Source organism: Brachionichthys hirsutus, chromosome 8, assembly GCF_040956055.1.
Source record: "Brachionichthys hirsutus isolate HB-005 chromosome 8, CSIRO-AGI_Bhir_v1, whole genome shotgun sequence".
In the NCBI taxonomy this organism is placed as follows: domain Eukaryota; kingdom Metazoa; phylum Chordata; class Actinopteri; order Lophiiformes; family Brachionichthyidae; genus Brachionichthys; species Brachionichthys hirsutus.
The window spans coordinates 1,447,394-1,463,171 of NC_090904.1; the positions used below are offsets into that span (position 1 = coordinate 1,447,394).

General features: G+C 44.9%; 2 protein-coding genes across 3 annotated transcripts; one reads left to right on the forward strand and one right to left on the reverse strand.

The window, feature by feature from the left end:
* The first annotated feature begins 918 nt into the window (after positions 1-918).
* On the forward strand, positions 919-5,976 carry stx16 (syntaxin 16). Its single transcript, XM_068742640.1, has 9 exons — positions 919-999; positions 2,562-2,573; positions 2,687-2,794; positions 2,933-3,073; positions 3,208-3,370; positions 3,478-3,566; positions 3,956-4,099; positions 4,428-4,508; positions 4,845-5,976. Exons 1-9 carry the CDS (start codon positions 919-921, stop codon positions 4,944-4,946), a joined length of 921 nt encoding a protein of 306 aa, XP_068598741.1. The 3' UTR covers positions 4,947-5,976.
* Positions 5,977-12,774: 6,798 nt separating this feature from the next.
* On the reverse strand, positions 12,775-14,295 carry cnpy2 (canopy FGF signaling regulator 2). Of its 2 annotated transcripts, XM_068742523.1 has the most exons (6): positions 14,237-14,295; positions 13,996-14,099; positions 13,772-13,887; positions 13,378-13,575; positions 13,132-13,228; positions 12,775-13,056 (listed from the first exon to the last, which is right to left on the reverse strand). In XM_068742523.1, the coding sequence occupies exons 2-6, from the start codon at positions 14,090-14,092 to the stop codon at positions 13,013-13,015; spliced, it is 552 nt and encodes a 183-aa protein (XP_068598624.1). In that variant the 5' UTR covers positions 14,093-14,099; positions 14,237-14,295; the 3' UTR covers positions 12,775-13,012. The 2 variants fall into 2 exon arrangements, with proteins under 2 accessions (XP_068598624.1, XP_068598625.1); XM_068742524.1 differs by lacking the exon at positions 14,237-14,295 and having other exon boundaries at positions 13,996-14,101.
* Positions 14,296-15,778: the final 1,483 nt, after the last annotated feature.

Sequence of the window (15,778 nt, forward strand, 5' to 3'; positions counted from 1 at the left end):
ATGACATCTTTATTTATTACGGCTTCAGTAAGAATATCTTTAAATGTTTTTAATGTTGCAATCGCTCTAAAAAAAAAAAAAAGTTGGGACGGGACACTACAAAATGCAAATAGAATCAGAATTTGTCAAAAATCGGATTAAAATACTCAGGTTGTGCGCCTTTAACTCAGACCCAGACTTTGATTTCGATTTTTTGTAACTCCTGTCCAGAAGGAATATTTTTTTCAGGATCTGGTCGAAATGCACCGAATATGTAAAGCCTGTAATCTCTGTAATTTGAATTTCATTGTTATTTTAAAACGTTGTCATGACATACATTACTGTTTTGGTTCATACTCACATACTCACCTTGATGTGTTTTTTTTCTTTTTCTTTCTTTTTCTCTCATGATGCGAAAAAAATTGGAAATTTACTTCAATATAATCACGTAATTTCTTGGACATATAAACTTTGTCCTATTTTGTTGAGGATATTTTCAACCCTGCGACAGACGGGATGCAACATTTTGGACGCAGACGGTGTTTGACGCGTCGTCGCCGAGGCGCTAGGGGGCGCAATGGGCTTCAGAGACCGATGGCAGCCGTAGCGACGTGTCGTGGGAGAATAAACAGTCTGCTGGTTCCACTTCCGTAGCTGCTTGAGGGGGGATAGCTTTTTCTAATGTAACGTTGAATAAACATTTCGGGTCGAAAGCCTCGGACATTTTACTCATAATTATTAGAGACGCTGCATGTAGACATATCGTTGGGGTCGTTTCCCGTCCACAATAAACGCTGTATCTCGAGTTTACCTTATTCATCGCTGGCAAAGCTAAAGCTAGTTGTGCTAGCCGAGTGTCAGCGGTAGTTGAAGCAGTTTTATGTATAAAGTGATTCGCTCTTTGTCCAGTATTAATTTACATTTAAAAACAAGGCAGTCATGGCCACTAGGCGTCTGACCGATGCCTTCTTGTTAATGCGGAACAATGCGATCCAAAACCGGCAGATATTGGCTGAGCAAGTGAGTACATTCGAGCCCCGTCTGAGTACACGTAGCAATGCTGCGGTGAGTGGTCTGCATCGTTTTGACTTTATACTGTGTGTTTTTTGCATATATATATAACCAGTTAGAGAACTGTGTTAGCTAGATACAACTGTGTGTCTGTAGCATCACATCACTGGTCGTATTTCTGTGAGGGGAGGATGAAGGGGGGGGGGCAGGTTTAGATCTAAATTGTTAGTTTTCTACAGTAACGACATCTGCTAAATGGTAGTCTTTATTTAGAGATGAGTCTGATAAATAATGGTGTAAATTGTGTGGGATCTTGTGAATGTCACAGCATGTTTTTCTAATGTCCACAGGGATGTTGGGGGGGGGGGGGGGGGGGCTCAGTTCCCATTTATCAACTCAAATGAAATACTGAATGCTTTATAAACGAACCACTCCTGTGGTGAAATACATATAGATATTTATATATGGATTCTCCCGTCATCGTCCATCCATTCGTCAATCATGTGCATTCATTTTGCATTTATATATTTATCTGTTTTCAGAGCTACGAAAGAAATGCAACGGTACGGCAGGAAATGGTTGCGGCAGTGTGACCATAAGAAGCAAAGCATGACAAATGTCTACTCTATGGTTATAACAAAGGCGTCGCTGGAAACAGTGAAACAGACATTTACACAGACGGAGCACAAGTCGAATCATCCATCGACAACACCTTATCGCAATAAGCACAGGAGAAACAGCTGCTGGTTAAAAAATGAAAACAAATTGAAAATATGTTCATTACATCCTTACTGCATTTCAAATGAACTACTGAAAATGGGACGGATGTTGAAAGCAAACAATGATTGCATTGCTTCAGTTAAACGAGAACTTACTTTTATTTTGAATTGTAAAACTAGCACAAATTCACGCCATCCTGATGGCTTTTACATTTACCGGATGTTCAAATATTATCACTGAAATAAGGTCATCTGTATGACCTTTGTGCTAATACATGTGCTAATACATGGATTACATTGTGTATAGCAGCGTACCTCCCCAGCTTGCTCGCCGCTGCGCATGGATCGATGTGCGTTGGTGTGCAGACCTAGAATCCCCGAGTGTAGTGAAGCCATTTCAGGTCATCTGGAGTCGCCACCATTTCAACCTCTCTCTGTTTCTGTTTCGTAAATGGCAGCTTTAAGATGAAATCACGGTGCACCTGCCTGATCACTCTCTATTTTCACACTCATAATGTCTTTGGGGTTATTTTAACAGGTATAGCGTTCTCTGTTTACGCTTGTGGTGCCGGTTCCATTCGGCTCAGCTTTGGTATCGGCTACTTTTCTGGAGGCCATTAGACGACTGTATTGTTTAAGTGTGAATGTTGTCATAATGACATTCACACTTAAACAATATGGTCGACCGGCACCATGTAGTGGAAACATGGCTTGACTATTATCCTAATTTTAAAGTTGACGTCTTCGGTATGAACTGCTTTTCTGGGCTCACTTTGTGCTCCTTCTGTCTTTCTCTCCTTTTCTTTGTCCTGTATTGGATGCGACCATTCTGCTATCTGCCAATCACATTAGGAGCTTGATGAGGTACCGTTGTTTCTCTTTGTGGTAGAATTACTCTGGACTCGTACTTTGCTATGTCATCGTGTCGAATTATCATGTTTACTTATATAAATATGGGTTTGTTTATTTATTTTAAGTTGGCGGATGATCGAATGGCATTGGTGTCAGGAATCAGTCTGGATCCTGAAGCTGCAATTGGAGTCACAAAGAAACTTCCCCCGAAATGGATCGAAGGCGTTGATGAGGTAAAACAACCTTTTGAGTCCGAATAGAAATGTAGCGACCGATCTGTAAAAGGCTGAAACCTAAAGCTCGTAACGGCACCTGTTTGGAATCTTGTTTAACTATCGTGGCTTTTAAGCGATCCCACCGTCTCGTTTCAGATCCAGTATGAAATCACGCGGGTTCGGCAGAAGATGAAGGAGCTGGCCTTACTTCATGACAAGCATATGAATCGTCCTACACTTGATGACAGTACTGAGGAAGAGCATGCTATCGAAATCACGACGCAGGAGATCACACAGGTAGTCGTCGTATTAGTCGAGACCATCCATTTTCTTTTCCAAGCCCAAGCTAGTTACAGACCCTCCCGACAGTATTTCGCTTTGCAGAGTTTCAACTGAAACATGGTGTGTGTGCTTTTGTTGGCTTACTGCAGATGTTCCACCGATGCCAGCGAGCTGTGACGGGTTTGCACTCTCGTTGTGGCCACTGCACCGAGCAGGAGGAGAGGCTGTTGATGAACGTGGTCTCGTCTCTGGCCCAGAGTCTGCAGGAGCTGTCGACCAATTTCAGACACACACAGTCCGGCTACCTAAAACGTAAGGACAGTAATCATCTGAAGCGGCGGTCCCCAACCACCGGGCCGCGGCATGAAAGGGTCGGGGACCACTGATCTAAAGTTGTTATTCCCATGTTTATGTTCCAGGTATGAAGAATCGTGAGGAGAGATCAAAACACTTTTTTGATTCTGGACCCTTGATGGAAGAGGATGACGAATTAGCTGTATATGAAAAGGTTGATGCTTTTTAAAAATTAAGCCATTTATATAAACCCCATTGACGGTTTCACTGCATTATAGTTTGCTCATATGTTTTATGTACAAAGTAGATACTAAAGAGAAAATAATAAACATCCTCCAAAAGCCTTAAGGTCAGTCTTTATGAGTTTGTTCAAAGTGACAGCCGGTTATGGTCGATACATTGTTTCCTCTTTAGAGTGTTGGCTGTACAAAGTCTATCAATAAGAATTAATTAAATCACATTGGGAGAATTGTTTCTTGTCAGTTTTAACATCAATATCTGAAATTGACCGCAGTGTGTGTGGACACTAGGAAACAGCCATTTTGTATTCGTAGAGATATTGTACGAATGTAAAATCACCGACTGCGATTCTTTTTGTTTCAGGGGTTCACCGACGACCAGCTGATGCTCGTGGAGCAGAACACGGTTATGGTTGAAGAGCGAGAGAAGGAGATCCGACAGATTGTGCAGTCGATCTCAGATCTGAACGAGGTTTTCCGGGACTTGGCTGGGATGGTGGTGGAACAGGTATTTGTTCTGAAATGCCTCAGGAACATTATCCAGTCTGAGTTTTGCCTCACTGAGTGCTTTCAGTGAGGCGCAAAGACAAATGTTTATGTTCTTTGTGTATAATGCGACGCCTCAGGATTTTTACAATACAAAGATACCGACAAATTAATGGCTTTCACTTTTCTCGACAAAATCGGAACGGAAGGAGCGACGACGTTATAAAAAATTTGAATGCATCTAATCTTATTACCATCACAATTATTATTTTTATTTTTTTTAAGTTTTAAAAATACATGATAAATGTTTTTGCTCTGCTAAAAAGTCCCAAATGATGTTTTCCTTTAAGGGAACCGTTCTTGACAGAATTGACTTCAATGTGGAACAGGCATGTGTTAAAACAGACGATGGATTGAAGCAGCTACAAAAGGTAACCATGAAATGCTTTTTTATTTTCATCCAAAAATGTATGTCAGAGTTCAGATTCCTGCAGAATACCCGTCTTTACACTGCCGTTTTTAACTTGTGATAAAAACCAACTTTTACAGCAAAGATTTGTAGAATTAAGATGTTTTAAGAATGAAAGCTCTTTATGTATTTCGTAGAGCTGTTAACTTGCATTATCCCAAATCTTTCCAACAATCTTCAAACCTTCAAATCTTCATTACCATTTGTGGTTTACTTGCGGAGACATGAACTCTCCTCAAACTCACTCTGTTGTGTGATGTTAAATATATTAAAACACAGTATTTTCTTTTCTTTCCAGGCTGAACAGTATCAGAAGAAAAATAGAAAGATGCTGGTCATTTTGATTCTCTTTATCATCGTCATTGTTCTTATTGTTATTCTTTTTGGGACAAAGTTTTAATGTTGCCATTCCTCTGGCTTTTGTCGTCTGTGCGGATGTTTGTTGTGCGTCTGTGTGGATGTTTGTTGTGCGTCTGTGTGGACATGGACTTCGTCTTGGTTCGTTTAAATCAAAGCTGACTGCCTTTTCGTGCCCACCCCGAAACAAAGCCACGCGAGGATTGTGCATCTCTTCGCAGGTACATGTTCAGTTGTGTGGTCGAGTGAAACAATCAACCCGTTTTAGCCATGGCTGTTTACTCAAGTGTCGCACACACATCACCAAGATGGTGTGACAAAGGTTTGTCGAACCCAACTATGATGGTGTGTGCGTCTTAACAGAAACGCATGGTGCAAAAATTACATTTGTGTTCTAGTTCAGTATTTTACTATTAGGACAGATATTAAAATAGCCTTTCGGTACCAAATATATATTCCTTTGATTTCTGGACCAATTACTACTTTTGAGGAGAGAGGAGACAGCCATGCGCCTCCTTCAATCTGTCTGTTCATTTTAAAATCAAATCACCTTTTTCATGAGGTGCTTATTTTGAAACACTTCGTAGTTTTAGTTTTTCGGGGTTCTTGCACAAAGTGCTACCTTTTCTAGACTTGCAGTTTGCACATATTGATGCCTGAGGAGGAGGAGGAGGGTGGTTGTTATGGATGTAATACTACTGTCATCTGTATGATGAGAATAATTATTTATTTTTTTAATATCTTCGAGGCTTTCTGTCTCAGGCAGAATTACTGCACATTGAGTTAATTGTATCTGTAGCTAAACCCAACAGTTATTGTCCTTCCCACTGAGGAAACTGTGATGTAATCCAACCCAAGCAAACATGAAGACAGGATCAATTTGTTGGAAATTGTTGTACGTTTGTTCTTTAAAGACTTGGATGATTCAATTTATTTGGCGCATCTGTACTTGATTCTACAGTTTATAAACCTGTTAACATATTTGTCATCTATGTAAAGTTGTATGTGGAAATATTATCAAGTCCTGGTGATACTCTGCTGTTTTGGTTCCCCAACAAGATCAGTGAGGAGACGGAAGGTCTTTTTTTTGGGGGGGGGGGGGGAGTTAATAAACCTAAGACATGATGCTTTGTGTCATTTCAATTTACAGCACTGGTGCACGTGTTTAGCTGGAAAAAAGTCGAGGACATTTCCATACACAACTCTCCTTAATCTTTTGATTCTGTTTGAGCAAAAAACACAATTACCGGTATTCAAATTTAGTAGATTTACGTAAACAGAAGGAATTTAATGATAACCATGAGAGCAACGAGGGGATGCCGTTCTCCTGATGGTTATCATTGACACTCCAAACAGTTCACATATTTTGGCAGCAGGTTATCCCAGAAGACTCCATAATGTCCATCGGTATCGAGTCTCAACACCGGGGAAACCACAAACAGCCTGTAAGCAGCCCAAGCAGCTGCTTAGGTAGGCAATCCTATCTTGCATTATGCAGGGGGGTGATGTCCACAGAGCGTGTGTTAGAACCTACCTGCAGCTATCCTGTTTGGGTGGTTACAGCCTGGCAGCCTCCGGAGTGACGTTGCCTGTACCACAAAATAAAAACCTGTAAATAAGTGAATAAATAATAATAATGGCATGCTTTTATTGTCATTTATTGAGGAGGAGGGGCGCAGTCAGAAGTTTGACTCCATCTGGAAACATCTGCGCGCTGCTATCCAATGAGATAAATCCATCTATAAAGAGCTTCTCCTGCTCTTTGCTGATGAGCAGACTTTCTGTTCAGAGAAGGAAAGCCTGTTTGTTACGCTGAAGAGTTCCAGAGAAAGGGAGACGAGCCGTCCGCGGCATGCCAGTCGCTCCCCCTGCTGCAATTCAGCCAACAAAACAGCAGATCCCTATCGGCTCACAGTCTGCGCGCCATCCCGGCGAGGGTCAAGTAAAGCGCTAAATCCCTTTTTTTAATTGGGATCATTAGTCATGATTTGTGGAGAACGCATTGCAGGGAGGTGATGTTACCAGAAGGCCTGGAGAGAAGCCATTAAAGAAGTTGAAACATGAAATACATGCTTAAGATTACTTTTTTATTCATGACGGTATTAAATGTATTTAAACGTATATGCAGAGTTATACAAATAATTGATCTTAAAATTCAGCCTCACGATAGATGAACTAAAGTTTGTGGAAGTCATTATTCTGATGTAATCCGACTGAAATAAGTGGAGCGGGGAGATCCTCATGCGAGCGAGTTTGTTTTGTGAGATCGATGCTGCCTTTTAATTTGGTGTGACTCCAGAGATTCCTACCTTTGTTTTTGACTGAATGAGAGGAGAGTGGCTTTACAGTGCGTGTGTGTGTGTGTGTGTGTGTGTGTGTGTGCGTGCGTGCGTGCTGTGGGAGGGGGACTGAAAACTGCTGTCCTTTAAAAACAAGTCATCCTGTTCAGACCACATTGGAGCTTTTATCACCTCGTGAGCAGCAAGGGTCTGAAAACACCGGTTAAAGGTGCGTGTGTAGCCGTGTCAACATACTTGGGCCGGTTTTAAAATATTTTATGCGTTTTAAGAACACACTTGAGTAGTTTGGTTGTTTTCTTTTTCCGTTTCTGTTTGTCAGTCTAAAACATGGAGTTCTGGCAGGGACATCCGTACTCCAACTTTGGTTCTGCTCCTGGGAGGAGCTGCACACAAACGTGAGTTCAGCGTTCTCGCTCACTCGCTTTCTTTGGATGACAGAAGTTGTGCTGATTCCCATTACCCGATGACAAAACAACAACCTGAAGAGTCGGTTGCCTCTCAACATGTGACCAAACTTTAAAACGTCGGTATTTCATTTTCATTTGTTCAGTACTTTGACCGTGTTGATAGAATCAAGTCGTACCAAAGTCACAATGTTTTCACCGAAGGAGCCACTAGACACGGAAACAACCGTCTGACATTGCTCACACATGTTCCCACAGCTTCCACGACCGATATCAGGCATCCCATCATCCGCTGCGCTCCGGTGAGCTTCAGGATCCAGGCAGACGTTCTGCTTACTTTACTGCTGCAGGATCGAGAACAGGCGTGGCTCCACGGAAACGCAATAGCTGGATGGACCATGAGCTGAGCACGCCTGCTGCCTCTTACCTCCCGTTCGTTGCTAACCCGGACACCCAGCAGCATCAGGACTGGGGCGAGTATCAGCTGCATGACGCCAGAGAGTGGACGGCAGCTCAGCGAGGCATGGGGGGGTACGAGAGTGGATTTCTGAGGGAGGGCTGGCCGAGGAGGTGGGAGGCCAGCGGTCCCGTCCGCTACAACAGGGACGTTTCTGCTGAGAGGGCCGACAGTAGTTATCGAGAGCTGGAGGCTTGGGCAGCGCGGTACAGCCATTCACTTCCAAGGAGGAGACGAATCGAGGAAGAGAAGAGGGGTTCCTCTCGGGGGCTGTTTGAAAGCAGCAGCGCTCCGGAGGGGGGCAGCAGGAGTGGGACAGACCCCCGGGAGGCAGCACAATCTGCAAGCATCAGTAAATCAGGACTGTGGGGTGGAGGGGGGGGGGCGGAAACATTGGCAAGTCATGCGTCACAAACTCCGAACACTGGCATGAGCCACATGTTGGCCGTGAAAGAAAAGCCATGCTACAAAGGGGGAGTGGTCAGCCATCCTCCTGGGTATGTTGCTCCCCCACCTTACAGCAGCCCACATAAAAGCCCCCCCGTGTTACGACACAGCGGTGAGAAGGAAGGTAGGAGACAGCCCACACTCACGAAACAAGACGCATCGTTAGAGCCCAGAAAAGCAGACAAAGAGGACTTAACAGAACCAGATGTGACCCAACACGCGTTCCCAGAGCTTCAAGGGTTAACGAACCAAAGACGTCAAACGGATGCAGTCGAGGAAAGCAGTCCTGTTAGGTTCCAGAAGCCGCACACACAGCACGAAGGTGCGTCGGCCCTGCAATGGCCACAGAAAACTAAGGAACCATCCCCCAAAGTCATCGAAGGAAGGAAGTTCAGGGTCAGCAGAAAGGCCGGCGGGCTGACCGTATTCTGTTTGGTGTCTCGGACAGCCGGCACCACAGAGACTCCATCTTTGCCTCTTTGCACGTCACAAACAAACACAGAAGCCGGGGGTTCTTCTAAAGGCCTCGGGGACTGCGGTGACAAAAATCAGTCTTTCAAGCTTGCGGATGACGAGGTAGATTACGGAGCGCCGACGCTCCCGGAGCCGCCAAATGCTGCTGATGTGGGAAATCTCAAAGCGTCACAGGAAGACGCGCAAACTTTCAAAGAAAGCGAGATTTCAAACGGAGCAGAAGCCGCTACGTTCCCCGAGACGGCACGTCGGAGTGATGCTGACGGGAGACGAGTTTCCCAGCCTGGGTCAGTCAAATATCCTTTGTGGAGGGAACCGAACTTCACAAGCAGGACTGGAACAGAGAGAGCAAACGGCCAGGCGGGAGAGTCGGAGGTTCATCTGACTGACGCTGAAGTGAGGACAGCAGCGGTGAAGACGGACGCCAACCCCGACCGACTGGTTATTGACACGGCCTGCGTCGTGGTTAAGATGGAGCTGATTCCAGCACCCAAGAAGAAGCAAGTTCACTATTTTGATCACACTCAACTCGATATTCAACAAAATACACCTCCTGAATGCGTCCGATCAAACAGCCCGCCGAAACAGGACAAAAACGGCGTCAATGAGAGGTCTGATGCAGAACCGGACTCAGTTCCTGCAGAGACGAAGACGAAGCCAACCGATGAGGGAAGCTCCAGAACCGCAGCTTCGGGTTCTGGAGAGGAAGCCTTGGAGGAGGAAATCCTCGGCACCACTGAGCCGGAATCTGGAATCGACTTGTGTGTCGAGGACCAGGAATCTTCTCCGATTGATGACGATGTAAAGGAAACTGCAGCTCGAGAACTCTCAGAGGACAAACAGTCACCGATTCAAGTGGAGCTGGACCAAACTGAGGAAGCTGCATGTTGGAAGGAGACATGGAAACCAGAGGTCAGCGTCTCCGGGGAGCAGATCTGGACTCCACCTGAAGAGAACAATATTGAATCCCAACTCAAAGCACCGACTCCAAACACAGTCGGCCCGCTCGAATTTGCTATCGGAGAAGATCTCGATCGAAGATCTACTAGCGTAGCGGGTAAGAGTGGGCAAACACGAGATGAAGACGATCCCTGTCCTCAGCATCCATCTGAATGTCTCAGACCCCCGACCGGCCTCTCCTCCCATCTACACGCCCACAAATCTGAAGCTCCAGATGCTGCTCCTTTCCTGATGCCCCCATTCCCCGAAACGTTCTCTCTCATTTCAAACATAGAAGGACCTGAACCTGAAGACTTTGCTCCTTTATCCATTCCTCACGCCCCATCAGAGCAAACGCCATCTCCTCCCGCTGGATTGGCTGGCTTTCCCCGCAGCTCCACCCCCCACACAGACCCGTCCGGTCCCGATCAGGACGAAGCGTTGCAAAGATCACTGCCGATAAACAATGACCTCAGTGATGACCTTGACGTGACGGAGGAGCTGGTGTTAAAGCAACAATCTGAAAATGGGAATCCGGACACTCCCGCCAGCGTAACGGAGCGAAAGGTCGGTGGCGAGCATCAAACAAAAGAACCCAATAAGGACGCGGCGGAACAAATTACGGACCCGGCACCTGTAGAATCCCAAGATGGTGGCACAGAGGTCGACATTTCGGATCAACTCGAATGTGTCCAAGAAAAGAATGCTGCTTGTGTGACACAAAGGCCGATGGGCGAAGAGCAGGTACCGAGAGAAATCGACGAGGATCCCGACGGTCTTCTGAAAGCAACTTTAACCGAATGCCAAACAGACATTTACCAGCAACAATCTGATAATAGCCAAGAAGAAGATGCTTCCTGTTCGAAAGGAAGACGCATGACTGAAGAACACTCAGATGAAGAGGACGCTGCAGATCGCGTGGGAGAGACGGGATCCAGAGAAAACACTGCAGGCCCTCAAACCAAAATCGATTTTCAAGACGCCGAACTACAGAGAGAACCTTTCCACTCTTCTCCTCCCTCACCTTCAGGCGCTCCCTGTGAGGCGTCTCGATCGTCTCTGGATGTGCTCTCACTCCCTGAACTTCCTTCTCCACCTTCGTCACGCAACCGAGATACCGAGCCGGAAACAGAATCAGACGGTTCCTCAGATCCAAATCCCGTTAGTGATGATGATGATGATGATGCTTTTGCTGCCGCCACCATAGAAACTGTTCCTCCGGACTCTTGTGAAGAGTCAAGTCCACCTTCATCTATCTCCAGTTTACCCGCAGCCTCGCTTCCCAGCTCAGTGCTGCATGAGGAAGGCGGTTGTGTTTCCCCTGACGCCACCCTGGAAGAGCCCGAGTACCCAAAGTCCCTCTGGGATGCAGTGAATCGCATTCGGAAGCACACAGCACCCGACTCCGAGAACGAGGAAGAGGAGGCGAGCGATCCGTGGGAACCGGTGAGTGCGGGGGGGGAAACGAGATGCCCCGATGTAGTAGAGAACATGGCTGTCGAAAAGAGATTCTACCACGAGGCAGAGCAACAGGAACCTTCATCAGAAGGAAGTGTTGAGGATGCAGCCGTGGGGGGAATCCAGCAGGATCCACGCGGTGAAGAGCCGGGCGGAGATGATGAAGAGGACTCGACGTCCTGCAGCAGCCAGAGACCCGAGGACGCGTTTGAGGAGACGACTCCTGATGCCGCGGGAGGAACCAAGTCAGACCAAGATGAGGAGCCTCAGACGGCAGAGGGAGAACGATGGTGATCTGGTCACGAAAAAGATGAGACCGCAGTGAAGAAAGAGGACGATGAAGAAGATGAGTGTCACAAAGAACCCCGATGGAATGAGGAGGGTCTGTCTGAGACTGAAGGATGAGGAGGTCCCTGTCTCTGATGAAGGTATGATTGGATGTCAGCCTGTAAATCATGTGCTTAACTAAATTACTATACGAGACGCACCGTCTAGTTTTCTGTTTGATGGTGAAAATATGTTTTTCTCTTGATAGCATTTTGTAGCAAATATCTTTACAAAGGCTGACTTATTTTCAGTTACCGTTTATCTTGTAAATGTTTGACTGATCTTTTTTTGAGGCTTTGACAGCTCTTTATTTATTTGGAGTGATTTCATGGCAAGCCGCTGGCTTGTATTGTAAGTAAATAAAATGATAAAGTGATTTAACAAAAGGCCATGGAAGGTTTGATGTGAGCGGTTTGTTAAATACTAAACGTACAAAACAGAAATAAAAAGTTCCTAAATCCCCCCTTGACTATTTGAAAGTCATTTAAAGCATCCCCTTCCCATTCTAGCAATTCTACGTACAAATTCTTAGACGTATATAAATATGTGTCCCGTCTACAGAATTTATAGGTTGCGAGATCCCGTGTGGAGAAGGCCTTCAGACTCACCTTAAAAATCCTATTTCCATGGTAACAATGAAAAATCAAATAGAATTATAAAATCTGGTCACGCTTGTACTTATTTGTATGATCTGCTCCAGACAAGATGATCAAGACTCACTTGAAAAATCACATTGCTACAGAAATGATCAAAAAGATCAATTGAGTAAAGTCTTCTCTAATTTCACCGGGAAAACAAAGTGTGCTCCCATCGTCCGTCATTCCGGAGTTGGCCGTCGAAGAGATTTCAACGTCAGAGTGTGGCAGCGAATGTTTGGGTTAGAAAAAACGTCTTTAGACGATAATGGCACTCAAAGAGTTAAATTTAGGAAAGCTCATTATCCGCAACATCAATACATGATGCAACCGATTAATGATCCAGACTCTGGTTTTCAAAATAGCGGGTCAATTATTGTTGATATAATGCAAATATTTTTCCAAAAACGCAAGACAAAATAAATGCAGAGAAAACTTACAAAGTTTATATAAAAAGGAAACATGAGGTTATCATATTTTGCACATTGAGAAATGAACAAAAATACTTCTTGATGTTTCAAGATGTTTCACAGATCACAGGAATAACTTATTTTCTGGTGGATATCCAAACAGATGACATTAATTTGTGCACGTCTTTGTGCCGAGTGCGCACGGGAAGGGAAACGTGAAAGCACCGCTCCAGATGAGGAGAGACGGCGAAGATGCCATCAAAGTTCGTCGTGGGACATTTTCAGAGCGTGGTCACAGAGATCTGCAAAATAAGAGTAAATCAGAAGCAGGCAAACAGGTGTAAAAGAGGGTTTGTGTCAGAGTGGGGGGGGCGTACCGGTCCTCTTGCTGCAGAGTTTATCTTTGACATTTTCCGCCTCATGAGCGAAGAATTCAATGATTTCATCTTCGTGGTGCTCAACAATCGTTTCACACTTGAGAAGGAAAAAAAAACGGCTCGTCTCATCAAAAAAAAACAAAAAAGCACGTTATTCCAAGGCCGTTAATGCACGTTAAGGATCAAACAATCATGTCGTGGACTCCCTGGGGCGGCGTGCGGGGGCTGCAGCGGCGCTGTACTCACAGCAAACTTTAAACTGGCGGTAACTCTGGTGTCCAGCGGGGCCTCCGATAGGTCCAAGGCTTCGCCGCCGCGAGACTTGATCCGGACGTAGGTCTTCCTGTTCGTGGAAGGATCCGGCCGCTCGCCATAGTCCTGCATTCTCTCGCACACGCTCTCCATCAGGTCGAGGAGATTTCCCTCCGAGCGAGCCAGAGGAACCTGACGGCAATAAACGTCACCGAAAACAAAGAGGGAGCGAAGTTTCTGTTCACTGCAACCCACTCGAGCATGAATCTACAATTTAAATTCAGCTTTAACGACGATGTCATCGTTCATTACTGCACGTGTTCAATCCGATTAATAATAAATGTATCAATATTGCTAACGCCACACGGTGTTCCTGCTGCAGCCTCACCTCTCGGACGGACTGGCTGCCGTCCGGATTGATCCTGAAGGATCCCGTCTGGATCCATTTCTTCGGATCTACCTGGGAGATGGCCCACTCCATCTCATCCACCAGAGCCCTGCAGGCTGCGGGGGGGGGCACACACACACACACACACACACACACACACACACACGTGGGTGTGAGGACGCTCGGGCTCGGGTGCTCCGAGTGTGCCGGATCCGGGGACGTACCTCCACATCTCAGGTCTTGTCTCTGTCTGGCTGCCCGACTGGAGCTCAGGAGACTCAGAGCAACGCACGACGTGAGCAGGAGAGCCGCTCGCCTCATCTTCCACCTTCCGACACAACACAGGACGGAAACCGGCATTTAAACGGCTCGACGCGGGGCTAACAGGCGAGGCGCGAGCCGCCGCTAGAACCGGAACTATTCAGACACGGAAACGGTGTTTTCCGAACTTTTCATCCAACTTACCGGCAGTGTTTTTACCCTTCTCCGCGCTGTCTCATTGCATTCGGTGAAATGTGGTGACGTAGACACCGGATGAGTCGTTACAGGATGGGGCTTCGTACGAGACAGCGCCCTCGCGTGGCCTGGAAGACTGGAGGCAGGCGACTCCATTCATGATTAAAATAAAAAGCATTGTAAAGTTGTTTCCAGGGTTGTTTTCATCAGTTTGCTGATTGGTTAGGTCGTAGGAGCGAATACACAAAATCCCCAAATCCATAAAAAGGTTTATCCAAAGGCAAACTCATTGTCCCACAATGACAATATACTTTTACCGGGTGCAGAATAGCGATCAATTGAAATCTGGTGGATTCCCATTTGGACGTGCACATTCATAAATAAATTATTCCTAAATACCATTTATTTTCATTCCCGAGGTCACGTCTATGTGTGCAGGCATCGCCAGGGATCAAGCCACTGACCCTTCAAGATTTTTAAGACGGAGCATTCAAATGTTTTTTTATTTAACAAGAGAACATATTCAAAAATAGGAAGGTATATCGTTTATTCCAACACATCTTTTGACAAATAAACCAGAAAAAAACGCATTGCAATAGGAACACAAAACTGTGTCATACTGAGCAATTTTATCAACTCACAGACAACACATTCATTCCAACATTATATGGTACAGTATCATTTTCCCTCTGGCCATGGAAATGGTCTGAGATGATCCCAACATGTTTTCCCAAATTCAGAAGTAATATAATACTGTAAAATGCAGCCAAAGATGCATTAATCAGTAAAAATAAAAGCTAAAACCCAGGGCATTACAATGTTTTAAATGAATCCACCAGAAACAAGTTCATAACATGAACAGGTGGACTCAGGATTCACTACCTGAAATCATTTGTGACCTACTATTTTTCTGCAGTGATACAATCGATAAAGAAATTTAAAAAATCATTATCAACTTTTACGCTTTTAATTACACTGGGAACAATTTATTTTGTGATCATGTGCTGGTTCTTTCATATTTTTTTTTTTTTTAAAAAGTATAATGGTCCATTGATAGTTTCTTCTAAATGGAATTCATTTCAGACCGTTTATGTAAAATAAATAAAATGTGTTTTTATTGTGTTCATCTCCCTGTTATCAAATGTTGGGTTGTGCATTTGTTATCAAATGCATTTAAAAGCTGCAGCGTGTAAAAGGTAAAAAATGTAAAAATATGACTTGAACAGTCAGCCTCTCATACCTCATCCATATCATTTTGTGACTGGCAACATACATGCTGTAAGGTTTCTGGACTGAACAGAGAACAGGCACGAAGGTGAACAGGAGGCACTTTGGTCGTCTGCAAGGTATTAGAACGGATGCAGTGAAACATTTGGTCGAGGAAAAGCTTAATATTTTTTGATGTGCATGGGAGCAATTAGCCTGTAGCAATTTGACATCAGACACATTTTTGCATTCTGTTGCTAAGCTAACGCTTGTCTCCCACATTTCAGTCAAACTTAATGTTTTGCACATTTAAAAACTCCAGTCAAGCAATAAAAAAAGTCTTTT